The sequence below is a fragment of the Leptodactylus fuscus genome, chromosome 7, assembly GCF_031893055.1.
Source record: "Leptodactylus fuscus isolate aLepFus1 chromosome 7, aLepFus1.hap2, whole genome shotgun sequence".
Lineage (NCBI taxonomy): Eukaryota > Metazoa > Chordata > Amphibia > Anura > Leptodactylidae > Leptodactylus > Leptodactylus fuscus.
The window spans coordinates 80,627,217-80,644,025 of record NC_134271.1 but is presented as its reverse complement, the minus strand read 5'-3'; the positions used below and the strand labels follow the sequence as shown (position 1 = coordinate 80,644,025).

At 41.6% G+C, this 16,809-nt stretch overlaps 1 protein-coding gene across 1 annotated transcript in view; it reads right to left on the bottom strand.

Annotated features, from left to right (window-relative positions):
* Nucleotides 1–9,876, bottom strand: part of TSHR (thyroid stimulating hormone receptor) — a 75,377-nt gene extending 65,501 nt beyond the window's left edge. The window contains exons 1-2 of the mRNA XM_075282362.1: nucleotides 9,777–9,876; nucleotides 5,387–5,595 (exon numbers count right to left, since the gene is read on the bottom strand). Coding sequence (XP_075138463.1) covers nucleotides 5,387–5,550 — 164 coding nt within the window. The 5' untranslated portion in view covers nucleotides 5,551–5,595; nucleotides 9,777–9,876. The remainder of the gene's footprint in view (nucleotides 1–5,386; nucleotides 5,596–9,776) is intronic.
* Between the last annotated feature and the right edge of the window lie 6,933 nt (nucleotides 9,877–16,809).

The window sequence follows — 16,809 nt, the reverse complement described above, 5'->3', positions numbered from 1 at the left end:
TTTTTATGTATTATTTTTATTTTACAGGTGGAACATGTTAAATGTGTGTAAAATTGAGAAGCCACACCAAAAACCATATCAAAACGGCAAACAATTTTCTGATATCATTTTAGCTGTACCATATGAATGCACCCTGAAACCATGAACATGACTGTGTGCGTTCAAGTTGTGGCCGATTTTGCAGCGGAATGAAGTCAGATGACACTCGGAGTGACTTCCGAGAGCGCTCCCTTATGAATTCATCTCTATGGGGGCTTCTGATTCGTTTTGTTTTGATGAAATGGAACGGAATAGGACCTTCTCTATTTCTATTGGAACAGAATGGATTATTGGACACCCCCTGGGATAGCACACTTGGATGTGTACATCAAGCCTTAGGGTAGGTTCATACAGGGTTTTTTGGTCAGGATTTTGAGGCCATATCCACCTCACAATCCTGACCAAAAAGACAGCTCCCATTGAAGCAGTTCTTTTTTCCGGGAGCTGTTTGTTCCGGCTCCTGGAAAAAGAAGCAAGATGCTCATTCTTTCAGGCGGATTCGCCTCGCAACATCCGCCTGAAGACTCTCCCGACTTGGCCCATTCATTTGGGCCTGATCCGGAGCGGAGTGTGCAACTGGATGCCGGTGCACTGCATCGGCATCCAGTCGCAGCTACCCGTATTTTGGTCCGGAACTTGAGGCAGCCTCTGCCTTAGGAGATTGAATTTACCCTTAGTCTGTACATGAGAAGCAGAACATACAATCAGCTTGGTTAGTGAAGTGAAAGAAGGCAATAGACCCAGGGCAAGGATATTTGGCTGGGGCAGGACAGGGAATAATATACTCAGTTTGTATCATATTGGGCAACACACTAGCCACCTGTGGTATATTCAGGTGCTTCAGGAACAAGTTCTGGTACTTCGGAAAAGTTACAGGGCAGGTCATTGTGGATACATAATTGCAAAATTTATTGGAAATACGTCACAGTATAAAAACAACAGACTGCAAAACTAACATAATAATGGATGCATACTTATAGCCTGTCTACATCTGTCATCATTCAGTGCAATAAAAAAAGATCTGTCTTTTGTCTTCTTTATTTACTTTTCAGATAAAATTGTAATGTAATACTACATCTTCCATCTGTAAAGTAAAATAATGAGACAGAAGAAAGCTTCCGTCTTGTTTCTTATATCGCAGTGACCGCTACATCTGTCATTATATTAGTTTTACAGTCTGTTGACGGATCAGAGGAATAGACTGAAAATACTCAGGTCTGATTCCTACTATACTAATATTATACACTCATCGGCCACTTTATTAGGTACACCATGCTAGTAACGGGTTGGACCCCCTTTTGCCTTCAGAACTGCCTCAATTCTTCGTGGCATAGATTCAACAAGGTGCTGGAAGCATTCCTCAGAGATTTTGGTCCATATTGACATGATGGCATCACACAGTTGCCGCAGATTTGTCGGCTGCACATCCATGATGCGAATCTCCCGTTCCACCACATCCCAAAGATGCTCTATTGGATTGAGATCTGGTGACTGTGGAGGCCATTGGAGTACAGTGAACTCATTGTCATGTTCAAGAAACCAGTCTGAGATGATTCCAGCTTTATGACATGGCGCATTATCCTGCTGAAAGTAGCCATCAGATGTTGGGTACATTGTGGTCATAAAGGGATGGACATGGTCAGCAACAATACTCAGGTAGGCTTTGGCGTTGCAACAATGCTCAATTGGTACCAAGGGGCCCAAAGAGTGCCAAGAAAATATTCCCCACACCATGACACCACCACCACCAGCCTGAACCGTTGATACAAGGCAGGATGGATCCATGCTTTCATGTTGTTGACGCCAAATTCTGACCCTACCATCCGAATGTCGCAGCAGAAATCGAGACTCATCAGACCAGGCAACGTTTTTCCAATCTTCAATTGTCCAATTTCGATGAGCTTGTGCAAATTGTAGCCTCAGTTTCCTGTTCTTAGCTGAAAGGAGTGGCACCCGGTGTGGTCTTCTGCTGCTGTAGCCCATCCGCCTCAAAGTTCGACGTACTGTGCGTTCAGAGATGCTCTTCTGGCTACCTTGGTTGTAACGGGTGGCTATTTGAGTCACTGTTGCCTTTCTATCAGCTCGAACCAGTCTGGCCATTCTCCTCTGACCTCTGGCATCAACAACGTATTTCCGCCCACAGAACTGCCGCTCACTGGATGTTTTTTCTTTTTCGGACCATTCTCTGTAAACCCTAGAGATGGTTGTGCGTGAAAATCCCAGTAGATGAGCAGTTTCTGAAATACTCAGACCAGCCCTTCTGGCACCAACAACCATGCCACGTTCAAAGGCACTCAAATCACCTTTCTTCCCCATACTGATGCTCGGTTTGAACTGCAGGAGATTGTCTTGACCATGTCTACATGCCTAAATGCACTGAGTTGCCGCCATGTGATTGGCTGATTAGAAATTAAGTGTTAACGAGCAGTTGGACAGGTGTACCTAATAAAGTGGCCGGTGAGTGTAAATGTGAAAGTTTGGATGTTTGTTTGTTAGTCAATCATGCAAAAACGGCTGAACAGATTTGAATGAAATTTGGCACATAGTTTGTAACCTTGATTAAAACATAGGTTACTTTTTATCCCGGTAAATGACATGGCTGCACAACTGTTATGTATTTATGTTCACATACTATATTACACTACTCCTGCAGCAGCTTATCTCAGGTCCCAGGTCTGTTATTTCTTTGTACAAACATATGCTAACCCTCAGTGGATTGTGTACATTTATTTGCATATTATCTGATCTGCTCCAGGAAGTGCTGACAATCTGACATGAGCAAATACCTTTAATCCAAATTGGCAGTTTTGCCAATTTTAAACATGCCTGGAAAAAGAAAATCAAATTTGTCGCAAACAACGAGAGCTATGAACGTAGCCAGAAGTCAACAGCGTTCTCAAGCAGAGCTGAGGGGGATCATCAACGCCAACAACACACTCATTATATGGCGTCCCGCGAGCTGCTGAGATGCTGGAACAATCACGGGCACAGTGCAAGGAATGAGTTCATCGACAGGCCAGCTTGGCAGCTGCCGAAACGCCGGAGCAGATGGATCATCAACACCAACAACACACTTATTATATGGCGTCCCAGCGAGCGGCACAGTGTGAGGAACAAGTTCAGCAGCAAGACAGCTGCTGAAACGCCGGAGCAGGCAAACCATCGACGACAGCAATTTGCTGAATACAGGCGGATCATCGATGCCAACAACCCACAGACGAAGGTGTGGGCAGAGGCTAGTTTCACATAATAGATGCAAATACATGTATAAACAAACAACTGCGTTGCAAAAAAGTGGAGGACGTAGCAGAGAGTTGCTAAATTAGCAACACCAGAAGTAGAATGCAACCCTCAGGGTGAAGTGGGGAGATATGTGGCGTGGGCAGGGCTCCCATCTGCACCATATTCATTAGTAATGACATTATAGACTTGCTGTAGATTTGTGACTAGGCACAAGGGGGCCAAGGTAAAGTGTCTAATTCATGATGAGTCAAAGCCTCATGATGAATTAAGAGCACCCTCTGCTAGCGCTGAGTTCCCTTCTTTGTGGCTTATTATGGTGTAACTACTGATAAAAGCAGATGTAGATGAATGGCTATACTTTAGTCTAACCAGTGTGTATTTTTGTTTAGATACATAGTACTGGATACACTATGTAAGTGCACACTAATAACCTAGAAACACCCATGTTGGTTTATTCACAAAGAGTGTTTGTTTGTTTTTTAGTGTTGCATGCTACTATTGCATTGCTATGTCATCCACCTCTTACAATGCAATTGTATTTTTTTTTAAGTATATATGTTTTATTACTAGTTAAATATTTCCAATAACATTTGCATTTGTATTTTTGTACACAATTATGTATTTACTATCATTATATGCATATACATTGTGGGGAAGGTAGCATGGTATAAGCAGAGGTGCGGACCCAACCAGCCAAGACAGGGACACAAAGGATGCAGGAAACGGGTTTATTTAGAAAAAAAACAAACAGGAAAATAAATCTTGACTTGAGGCAAAACAATAAGAAACAAAATCGTCTTAGTTTGAGCAGCTAACTAAACAGTAATAATAAACTAACCATACGTGTGGCTCACTAACAGTCACATAAACAAACCAACAAGCATGATACAGTCTCACCAGTAACAGGACAGACCCAGACTCCTCTTCCCACTCCCTGGATCTGCCCTGAAGCCTTTTCTGGCCCAGTAATGAGCCTAGGACTCACACCCGGTAGTGAGGCCTACTCAAGACCTGCCCTGGACCACACATAACTTAAAAAAATCTGGGGGAGATATAGCGTTATTCTATCACTCCGCCTGTCAACTCCTCACAACATATATTTGGTATTTTAGTTGCTGCATTCTAATTTATGGTGCCCTATACCAAGTCATCTTGTGAAGGTTATAATCATGTAATGTATGAAAAATATTGTTATCCTTAAAAGCTGAATGCTAGATATAGTTGCTTATGCTTGAAACTGGTATAATGTTATATCATAAGATGGTGCCTGCATCCAGAATGGGAGCAAAGAAAACAAATACTTGGCTTGCTGCCAGAAGACAGCTCCCCAAGGTTACCATGCAGGATCGGGAGTAGCTGGCTATATGTGGCACTACTTAAACTTTTTCTGTTTGATTGAGATGTACCATACCAATCAGGAATGAATATGAAAACTTACGTTGTTGTTATCTCTCTTCCTCTCACTGCTATTATTTAACCCCACGTTGTTTTAATAAAGGTGCGTCAGTATTTCCATCTTGGTTGAAAGAGGAACTAATACCTACATATAGAGTGGTGTGACTTCTTCACTGCCTGGCACTCAGCCTAATTAATTAGGACGACAGTTACCCAGGGTTATAGGTCAATTAGTCATAAACGCAACTCTGACCTTATCAATCTTCCCTGACAACTTTGATATTTGGGGGAAATCCTTCTATTGGGTCTACAGGTCAGCATGGAGGCAGCACAGAACATTCTCATTCCACTAGTGAGTCCATATAGTAAATGTACATTCCTGTTAATCCCACTGGGTCTGATCAAGCAGGCAGTTTCCTAGCAGCTGTGTCAATGATCCCTGAGACACCACAGACACCAGACTCACTGCACACACAAAGGTTTCACATGGATATTTCATCTGCTCCTGGGCTGTACTGCATATGGCAGGTACAAAGTGAATTGGCTTCCTGTGAAATAGTGTGTTATAGGAATGGTACAGGATGGGTGTGATGCCCAGTAGGAAAATAGACTGTGTGCTCCTGGGGATATCTATGATAGGTTTATACAGAGCTGTAAATTATATCATGGCTGTATAATAGAAGAAAAATATCAATAGCTGGGTACTCACAAGATTTCACTGTTCTGTGGCAGAGGAGGCATGGTAGATCGATTCCTGCAGGTGACACTATAACTTGGTTCCTTCTCACATCTGCAGTTGTCCGGGCAGCTAGCAGTTGAACCATCTTCCAGAAGGAAAAGGAACAGGAGGAAAAGAGACAGATCGTGTAGCATCTCTGACACTGGGAGTCACATGAGTCAGTATAATGATGACTACTCCTGCAGAATGTAACCATACATGAAGATTGTTAGCTGTACGGGTCATTGCAGAGCTATAGACATCAGCACAGATACAACACTAAGTCAGATCACTATTTTCCCAACACTCCTATTTGCCATCAACATGCAGATGACATCACAGGTCTCCATGACTTCTATACTGTAATTACACTCTGGAAGCCATCCATACATTTAAAGGGACTCTATCATTCAGAAAACACATTTTTCACTAACCCTATGTTGGAATAGCCTTTGTTTCTGTTTTCCAGGCAACGTTTTTTGTGTAAATTAATTTTTTAGCAGATATGCAACTGAAGATCATGAAGCACAGGGGGCGTTCCCCTTATGCTTTGGGCACAGCAGCGTCATAGCCTTCAGCGTGTTTGCTCCCTCCTCCTGGCCGTTGTATTCACGCCCCTTCCGATCATGAGCTCCTTTGTTCTGCCTCCTATTCTGCAGCGTCATCAGCAGTATTAGTCTTCAGCGAGATCGCAATCTAGCGCTTGCGCTGTTGGCTCAGCCACTTCGGGTTTGGGATTTTTGATTTTTATCCTACACGAACGTCGTGTGGCGCAGTAAGATCATGTATTTCTAAGGCGAACCAAAATGGCTGATGGAGCATGAGCTGTCGTGGCTGAGCCAACAGCGCATGTGCAAGATTGCGATCTCGCTGAAGACTGATGCTGCTGATGACACAGCAGAAGAGGAGGCAGAACAAGAGTTAGGGTTAGTGAAAAATATGTTTTCTGAATGATAGAGTCCCTTTAAGCCTGTTCTGTACAACACATTATAGGTCACTTAGAAGTATTGTAGCAGCTGTTTACTGGAGTCAAGACCAAGAGTTCACTTTAAGTAATAAAATACCTAAATGTCACTAACCCCATATTCAGGGGATGTCCTACTTTCCATTATCCACTTCTCTAAATAATATCTCTTGTTCTCAGCAGACAGACAGTATCACACATGATGGTATTAGATACATAGCTCACCCGAAACTATCACTCAAGAAGACAGAATTATGTACAATGGCTCAGCAAGCAGAAGGCTTTGGCTACATTCTCTTCTGCGTCGGGCATCCATCTGGTGCAGATCTGTCCGAAATTACCAGACGAAGAAGTGCCCAAAATTTTCATCCAGTGATTTCAGTTAAAAAACAAACAAACAAACAAAATACACCCGGGGTATCAGTTTGTGTCTGTTATGGCCTTTGGGTTCATTGTTGTCCGTTTTCCCATTCTTCTGGTCCTCCAACTGACCAGAAGAATTGAGATAAAAGCGCAGATGTGAACGAGGCGTGATTCTGCTGTGATGTACAACATAATGGATGAGATTTTCAACATGAAGCATGCCAGTTTATTTTGTGAGTTTTCACAATGGCTTTCAGTCTTTGCACTGCACCAGTTTATTTTTTTTCGTGCCGCAGTAATCAAAGTGACCCTCTTCTGACTTTTTCAGATGAAAAATCAGCTGCAGAGTTGTCCTGTGTGAACAAAGCTTAAGGCTAGATGCAAATGAATGAAGTGCAAAACGGCTATGAAAAATATAAATTTTTCATGGCCGTCTTGAAACCCAAGGGACACCCATTTTCACGGATTCCCCATACATTTCAGTGTATTGAGAGATACATGAAAATGGAAGAAAATAGGACATGACCTACACGTTGATGATCCATGAGAATAACCTCAATTCACTGAGTGAAATTAATGCTGCCATGTGACGTCTGTTAAAAAAAAACGCACATGAAATAGTCAGTTTACACTGTCATGTGAATGTAGACTTAAGGCTGAAGTCCCACATAGCATAAATGCCGCTGCTGAAGCTGTGGCGTTTTACAAATTTCTAGTGAATTCCATCCACTCATTGGAGAAAAATACCCGAAGCGGAAATTCTGGGATTTCCAAAACCGGTGCGTTTTTTTGGAAATCACAGCATGTCAATTATACCTACGCAAACACTAGCGGTTTCCGTATAGGTATAATTGAAGCAGCAAGTCTGCAGAGGAAAACACTATGGACTTTCTGTGAAAAGCAGTCACTACGTGGGGCCCTAGCCTTAGAGTTCTTGGGCATATACATAGCTTGATTAGGTTTTATTCAGATTTGATGATGCAGATTTTGAAGCTAAAACCAGGTGTACATTATAAAAGTAGAGAACGTGTAACAGTGATTTTTATTTATCTTCTACAGAAGAACTGCATGCAGTTTTTAATTTGTTTTAAAATAGGACATGTTACTATTCATTTCTCCTGTATGGTATCATCTACTAAATTGAACACCCCTGGTTTAATGGCTGTTAGCATATATATAGTAACACGCTGCTTGTTACTGCTATTAAAAAGCCACATGCAGTTCTTCAGCCCCCGAATACAAGCAGTATGTAAAACCAGCCGAAATAACAGGTGCTTATTGTCATTGTTTTTTAATGCATACCTGGTTTCAAAATGCATATAAAAAAAAATATGAAGCATGCATGTGTGAATACACCCTAATACACAAATAAACAATGATATGCTTAAATAAACTGGACCAGCCAACAGTATCCCATGTAATAGACTTAGATACGTAACTCAGCAGACAGTATCACACATTATAGAATTAGATACTGCTGTGTTGCATATAGTATCACACATGAAAGGCTTGGGGATCCTTCACACGGAGTTATGCTCCGCTCATTCTGAATGTAAAACTCGTTCAGAATGAGAGCGTAAAAACAGATCCCATTAATTTCTATGGGTGTCGGCATACGTGACACGCGCATATCACATTGAAAGCAATAGGGAATAAAGCCTTCCATTGATTTCAATGGGTAGCGCACGTGTGCCGGCACCCATAGAAATCAATGGGATCTGGTTTTTACGCCGCTCATTCTGAACGAGTTTTACGTTCAGAATGAGCAGAGCGTAACTCAGTGTGAAGGCTCCCTTAGATACAACAGCTCAGCAGACAGTATCACATATCATAAAATTAGATATAGCTGCTTAGCAAATATTATTACACACAATAAGCTTAGATACAATAGCTCAGCAGACAGTATCGCACATTATAAAATTAGATACAGCTGCTTAGGGAATTGTATCACACACGACAATCTAAGATACAACAGTTCTACAGACAGTATCACACCTTATAGACTTAGGCACAGCTGCTTAGCAAATAGTATCACATATGACAGGCTTAGATACAACAGCTCAGCAGATAGTATCACACATGACAGGCTTAGATACAACAGCTCAGCAGATAGTGTCACACATTACAGGCTTAGATACAACAGCTCAGCAGACAGTGTCACACATTACATGCTTAGATACAACAGTTCGACAGACAGTGTCACACATGACAGGCTTAGATACAACAGCTTGGCAGAAATTATCACACATGACAGGCTTAGATACAATAGTTTGGCAGAAATTATCACACATGACAGGCTTAGATACAACAGCTCGGCAGACAGTATCACACATGACAGGCTTAGATACAACAGCTCAGCAGATAGTATCACACATGACAGGCTTAGATACAACAGCTCGGCAGACAGTATCACATATGACAGGCTTAGATACAACAGCTCGGCAGACAGTATCACACATGACAGGCTTAGATACAACAGCTCAGCAGATAGTATCACACATGACAGGCTTAGATACAACAGCTCGGCAGATAGTATCACACATGACAGGCTTAGATACAACAGCTCGGCAGACAGTATCACATATGACAGGCTTAGATACAACAGCTCGGCAGAAAGTATCACACATGACAGGCTTAGATACAACAGCTCGGCAGACAGTATCACACATGACAGGCTTAGATACAACAGCTGGGCAGACAATATGACACATCTTATTGGTTCAGTACACAGTCCCTGAACATTACATTAAACCACTGGCTGCTATGACAACTCACAACAAAACTCTGAGAACATTATGCCATTTACTGCATAAATCCTCCAGTATAGAGAATAGGTTAGGGTAAACTTATCTAAACTTTCTTGTGTTGCTGGATAACACATTAATAGGTGATGGTGTGAAGTAACCCCATATAATGGAGAACCCATCTGTGAGGCAATGTTACAGCAGGCAGAACAATCTGTTCCAGCGTAGAAGAGGAATTCTCACTATTTCCTGACACAAGAATGATTCTTCTCATGGAGTAACTCCTCTTGATGGCGGATACTATGCTCACCATCCAGAATGGCACCTGTACCTGATCTGCTCCTAGGTGCCAGTGGTACAGGGCTCTGCTGTGGTGGTGTTCAGGTTTTGCCTTCCCAGGGGTGAGTAGCGCTTTCAGGTTAAGGTTCTTGTGCTGTTTCAGCCCCTCTGCAGCTTCTTCAGGTTTCATTGCAGCTCCTCAAGTGCTGCTTCAAAACTCAAGTTGCGTTTTGCACACAAACACTCAGCTTCTCCCAGGGCTGCCTATGGGGAGGGGGTCCCAGACCAGCCAAGTGTGAGCCTCAGTGACACCATAGGGGCTATGCTCCAGCAGCACATCAGCACCACCTACTGGTTATAGCAAGCTGTACAAGGTAATAGCTACATTGCCACCTAAAGTATCCATTCGAATAGAGAAAATGGAAAATAATTTTTCTAGTGCGGTTTAGAACAAAAGCTAAATTTCTGTTAATTGAAACTTATCTGTAGTGATAAAGTGTAAAGGATGCTATCACAGGTTTGTGTTTTGAAACCACATGTTTTACATTTCTGTTCATTGTTAACCACTTCAGTACCGGCCCAATTTGTGGTCCAGGACCAGACACATTTTCTTTTTTTTTTTTTTTTTTTTGTATGTGCGGTTTTGAAGGCTGTAACATTTTTCTCGTATGTCTCATTCAACTAATTTTTGCGTCTTTTTTGCGGGGAGACATAGGGCTTTATTTTTATGTTGTTTTTATTTTCAAATGTGTTTTCATTTTTTTTATATCCGGGAAAATATAAACATAATAGGAGGGAAATTGTGTCTGGTTTTCACTTTATTATTATTTTTTTATTTAATAACACAAAGTGCTACTGAAAACCTTTATAAAATAGTTTTTCCTCTCCGTTACAGTAATTTTTATTTTGTATGGTGTTGTCGGGGGTGGGGCTATACCTTTAATAATGGCGTTTTATTAGCGTATTATTTTATTTTTTTAAATTATTTTATTTTCATTTTTTTAAACTTTTTATTCTAGATTTTTAATTTTTTTTTTCAGATTGTGTCCCCATAACGTCATAAGAGACCTTTGGGGACATCGGATCACTTTTTTTTTTTTTTTTTTTTGTTAGGGAGGTTGATTTCCCCTATAACCGAGGCTGCTACATTTAGCCCCAGTTGCAGGAGGAATCCAGCCTCCTGCACACTGTTCTTTACATTTACAGAGCTGATCAGGGACCTGTAGGACCCAGCAGCTCTTGTAAGACACTGAGCCCGGCGGATCGCGTATAGGCCATATGTATTGTGAACTGTGTTCATTCTGGTCCGCCACCGGATGGAGGGAGAGGCGGAGAGTGGAGCGAAGTCTTACCATTTGGATTGGCTAATAGTGAAGCCGACTCAGTGTTTTCTAATTTAGTTAATTATGTCTTTTATGTATATAAACCTGTCTTCATGAGTGTTTTGTGATTGTATTTGAGGCTTGAAAAAGCGCTTGGAGCAGCGCGAAACAGCTGTTGCCTTTTTCAGTCGCCATCTATGCTGTTCTTCCCTCCCAAAAGGTTGTTTTTAATGTTTAACCTTAATAAAGGATGTCTTTTTAGAAGAAAATCTTCAATGGGTGAGTGCCCTTCCTATTTTTTCCTTTTGTTCCATTTATTTCTACATGCTGTTTTGCTGGATGTTGAGCACCCCCATGACTTCTAAGGCTGGTCGTCCCTCCGTGGACCCATTTCTCAATTGTTATTGAGTTAATGTGCATATGGAATCAGCAGTGCCATCCTAACCTTTCTATTTCACTGTTGGACTCCACCTATTATACTTTGTGGTCTGAAGAGATCCCAGAGTATAATGAAGCAACAATTATATATTGACTTTCCAGTTCTTTGCCCCCGCTAAAGAGCTATCGGTGCCATTATCGTAGCTCTTCAGTGTCAGGAGGGCGTTCCTGACAGTCTAACAAGAACGCCCCTCCTTACAGTAGCGTCTATTGCGCTGTACTGTGAGAGAGGGCGTTTCTTACCTCCCAGCCATGACGCTGAGTGGTTAGTTCCTCACCGCTCAGCATCATTGCTGGGCAGTAAGAAACGCCCCCTCTCACAATACAGCGCAATAGACGCTACTGTAAGGAGGGGCGTTCCTGATAGACTGTCAGAAACGCCCTCCTGACACTAATGAGCTACGATAATGGCACCGATAGCTCTTCACCCGGGGCACAAAATGTGAAAGCCAGCTTTCTAGAGGTGTATTCCCCCGCATGTGCCCGAGGACATGAAAGATCCTGTTTAAGGCTGAGGACGTAGCGGGCCTCATAAAAAAAACCACAAAACACTGGGGGAAAAACTGTGGTGGTAGTGCATTGCAGTTTTTCTCGCAGCACTTTTCACTTCTGCAAGCTTTCTGCGTTAATTATACCTATAGGGAAATTGCTGGCCGTTCCATATGTATAATTGACATGCTGCGATTTCCAAAACCGTGACTTTGCAGGGAATGAGTTTTTTCTGCGTCGTTTCCACCTTGTGGAGCCCCGTCCTAAAGGGATTTTCCCATGAACATAACCAGATTTAAATTTGTAGATAATTAAAAGTTAAACCTTTTTGCATATATAAATAACTTAAAATTTTACAGAGTTTTAGACAATTTAACCATCTTAGGAATAACAGTATTTTGTTTTCATAATTGGTAAATGGATACGACCATGACTGCAGAAATTTTCTATGATTGGCTTTTGTCTGAAAACCAGCCATGATTTCCTTATTGTGGCCAAGTTATCTTCTGATACATGTAGTGACCCTGCCTAAAATCATCGCTGGGTTTCTGATAGGTTCCAGATGATAGAAAGTTCTTGCATTTATGGTCGTATCCATTGGCTACTTTTGAAGACAAAAGATGTCACCATTAAAATGTATTATTTATATTTGCAAAAATGTTTAACTTTCAATGGACTACATATTGAAGTGGTTACTGTATATTCATGGGAAAACCCCTTTAACTACTTCTACCTTTTTCTCCTCCAAACTAATCCGGGAATACTCTTCTACAATCTTCCTAAAAAAATCAATAACCATCTCTTTAGTATTTTCCACATTTAGGAACAAATAATTCTCTATAGACCACCTCTCCAGACATTGTATCTGAAGACGACTGCGCTGTCTCACCCTCCGTTCTAATCAGGTCAATGTCACATCTTGTGCAGATTTCACTATGATGGTATACATGTGACATGACACAGTGGAGGGTGTAGAGTGAAAATAAATCAGGGCTCTGGCAGCACCCCTGCAGTACCCCTAAATTTGAGTTCTACAACACTGATCATCAGACAGAATGCTCATTAATCCAGCAATGGCATAACTATATCACCCTTGATGGCGTTAAATGCTGGATTGAAGGCCACAATATAACATTATATCTTATTTTCCATGCATCATGAACATCCTCCTGCTACAACTTTGTGGGGGAGCAGTTATTGACTTTTAACAGGAGAGTGGACTTCATGTCCAGTCTGGAAACATCAATATGGCGTCTGTCTTGGATGTAGACACTTATACATAAGGGGGCATTCACACTACCGTCATTGTTCGACAGGTAGTGTCTGCTGCTAATGTCCGTTCAAAATCTTGCATGGACATTAGGAGCAGACACTAGCTGTGTCCGTGACATTTTTCATTCATTTAAATGGCGATCAGGTGCGTTGTTTTTTGAATTGAAGGTGCGCGTCACGCCACAGATTTTGGTGGGGGCGGTGATTCCATCTAGGGCCAGCCCCAGGTCGATTCTGCATCCAACATGATGTTCACTGGCTTGATATCACTGTAATAAAGTAAGAGAAGAAAATGACGATCTGCCCAGTGACAATAGAAATGGGTGATGGGTAAATACAAGACCAGGCAGGACCCTAGGAAAGCTGGGTGCATGAAATCCAGAATGTAAAGGAGAGACATAGAAGGAAGAAAGTTCTTACCGGTGGACGATGCCTTGTCCATGGAGGAACTGAAGTCCGCAAACAATCTCTGCCGTGTAGAATCTCATGGGAAGAACAAAGAGAAATCTCAGTGTTAGCAAAGCCCTGACTACAACCCTCGACCTCAGCTTTTATCTTCTCCCCCCCCCCCCCGGTATTTACCCCTTATTCTTACCTTACCTTGCCGATGTTCAGGCAGACGCACATCTTGATCAAATCCGCCAGGCTACCACCAGACAGATACTCGGTGATGAAATACATCCGCTGCTCAGAATGGTGTGCGGCATACAGGTGGCATATGAAGGGGCATTCTCTGGCAGAGGCGAGTATCTGCTGCTCCCTCAGGATGGTGTCCATATCGTCCTCTCTTTTCTCGATGGTCTTGATGGCCATGAAGGTCTGTCGGCCAGGGACTGATGCCAGGAAAACCTGAAGGAGACAAATAGAAAATGGTTGTTACATCAAAAAGGAAAAGGGGCTCATACGCATCATGTAGTGTCAGCTCTGGGATTGTGTATGGAAAGGCCATAAAGGGGGTCTCTACTATTACCATATGGGAATGTACAGAATAGGCACAAGATGGCTGGGTGGATCGGTATGGGATCAGCATTCGGCTCAATTTAGATCACGTTTTTTTTTTTTTCATCTGTTTTTCTGATCCGTTTAATGAATGCCAACAGATGGATCCATTTTCTACACAGAAGGGTAATCTACCATACTTATGTGAAAATAAAAAACTGCAAGATATGGATTACATGATCAGAATAGAGCCTTATTCACATTGGGTCAATGTATGTATTGTATAGCATAGACCAGTACATGGATATAAACAGTCCTCCCCCCACAGCTCTGATCCTGAGATCCTCCATGAGTCAGAGTACCCCTTTATATTAACACTAAACCTAACTATGGTGATACACAGAGTAGATGAGATATGGGGGCAGGAAAGTCTCTGGGTGTCCTTACAGTCGCACCATAGACCTAGACTACAATTAGCGACCTTTGACATAGTATTACGTCATGGGTTGCATGGGGATGTATGGAGAGAGCTCACGAGCTGAGCTCTCTCCATACATGGCAGATGCCGGCTGTATAATACAGCCAGGATATGCCAATAACAGCAGCAGTCGGTGCCCGCACCGATCGCTGCTATTAACCCTTTGCAAACTGCTGTCAAACGAGACCGCAGCATGTAAAACTGTGCAGGCGGCATGGGCGCCGCTATTTTCCGCCGATCGCCACCCTCCTGAACGTCACCAGAGGGCGGTGATCGGTTGCTATGACAGCCGGAAGCCTATTGAAGGCTTCCAGGCTTGTCATAGCATTGGTTCTATTGCACAATGCAAGAGGCATTGTATAATAGAACTGCTGTGATTTTGCTATTCACTGCAATACTGTAGTATTGCAGTGAATAGTATGAGCGATCAGACCCCCTAGGTTTCAAGGTACCTAAGGGGTCTGATCATAAATGTAAAAGAAGAAAAAAAGTATTAAAAGTATTTTTTAAAAGTATTAAAAACATTTAAAAAAAATATAAAAGTTCAAATCACCCCCCTTTCCCTAGATCAGATATAAAAGTAAATAAAGAACATTAAACATAAACATATTAGGTATCCCCACACTCCAAAATGCCCGAACTATTAAAATATTAAAACATTTATCCCATACTGTGAATAGTGTAGCGGCAAAAAAAATAAAAATAACCAAATAGCGTTTTTTCAACACTTTGCCTCCTATAAAAAATTGAATAAAAAGTGATCAAACCATCAGATCTTTCCCCAAATGGTATCAATAAAAACATCATCTTGTCCTGCATAAAAAGACACCGCACCCAGCACCATACATGTAAATATGAAAAAGTTACAGGTGTTAGAACATGACGACACAAATGTTTTTTTACTATTTTGCAAAGTTTTTCATTTTTTAAAAAGTATTAAAACATTAAAAATACTATATAAATTTGGTATCACCGTGTTCGTACTGACACGTAGAACACAGGTAACATGTCATTTGTACCAAACAGTGAACGCAGTAAAAAGTAAACCCATATGAAAATAGCGCAAATGCATTTTTTCTCCAATTATACCTCATTCTGAATTTTTTTCCAGCTTCCCAGTACATTGCACAGCATATTGAATTGTGCCATTACAAAGTACAATTTGTCCCGCAAACAATAAGCCATCATGTGACTCTGTGAACTGAAAAATGAAAAAGTTGTGGCTCTTGAAATGTGAGGAGGGAAAAACAAAAATGTGAAACCAAAAAATGGTCTGGTCCTTAACCACTTCTGGATCGCCCATAGACTATAAACGTCCGGATAGTGGTTGCCTAGTTCTGACAGGACGTACCAGTATGTCCAGTCAGAACACAACAGCTGCACGGAGATCGTGCAGCTGCTGAAGCTGGGAGCCGGCTGTAACTTCAGCCGGATCTCCCAGAGAAATGGCAGGGAAGGTTTATTCCCTTCCCTGCCATCTCGATCGCTGTTTATACAGCGCTCAATGAGCGCTGTATATATGGCTATGGGCGCCGCCATGATGCAATCGCCCTCTGACCCGGCGGTCACGTGATCCGCAGGGAGCAGTGTCTTGCAAGAGCTGCAAGGTCCTACAGGACCCAGATCAGCTCTGTATACTGTGTATACAGCGTGCAGGAGGCTGTATTCTTCCTGCAACTGAGGCTAAATGTATCAGCCTCAGTTGCAGGGGAAATCAGCTTCCAATACAAGAAAAAGTGATCAGATGTCCCCAAAGGTCTCTTATCACCTTATGGGGACACAATCTGAAAAAATAAAATAAAAATATAATAAAAAAGTTTTAAAAAAATGTAAATAAAATAGTAATAATAATAATAATAATAATAATATAAAAAAAGCTAATAAAACGCTGTTCTTAAAGGTTATAGCCCCACCCCCTACGACACCATACAAAATAAAAATTACCATAACGGAGAGGAAAAACTATTTTATAAAGTTTTTCAGTGACACTTTGTGTTATTAAATAAAAAAAAAAAAAACAATAAATTGAAAACCAGACACAAATTCCCTCCTATCTTGTTTATATTTTCCCGGATATAAAAAGAGATTAAAACACATTTGAAAATAAAAACAACATAAAATAAAGC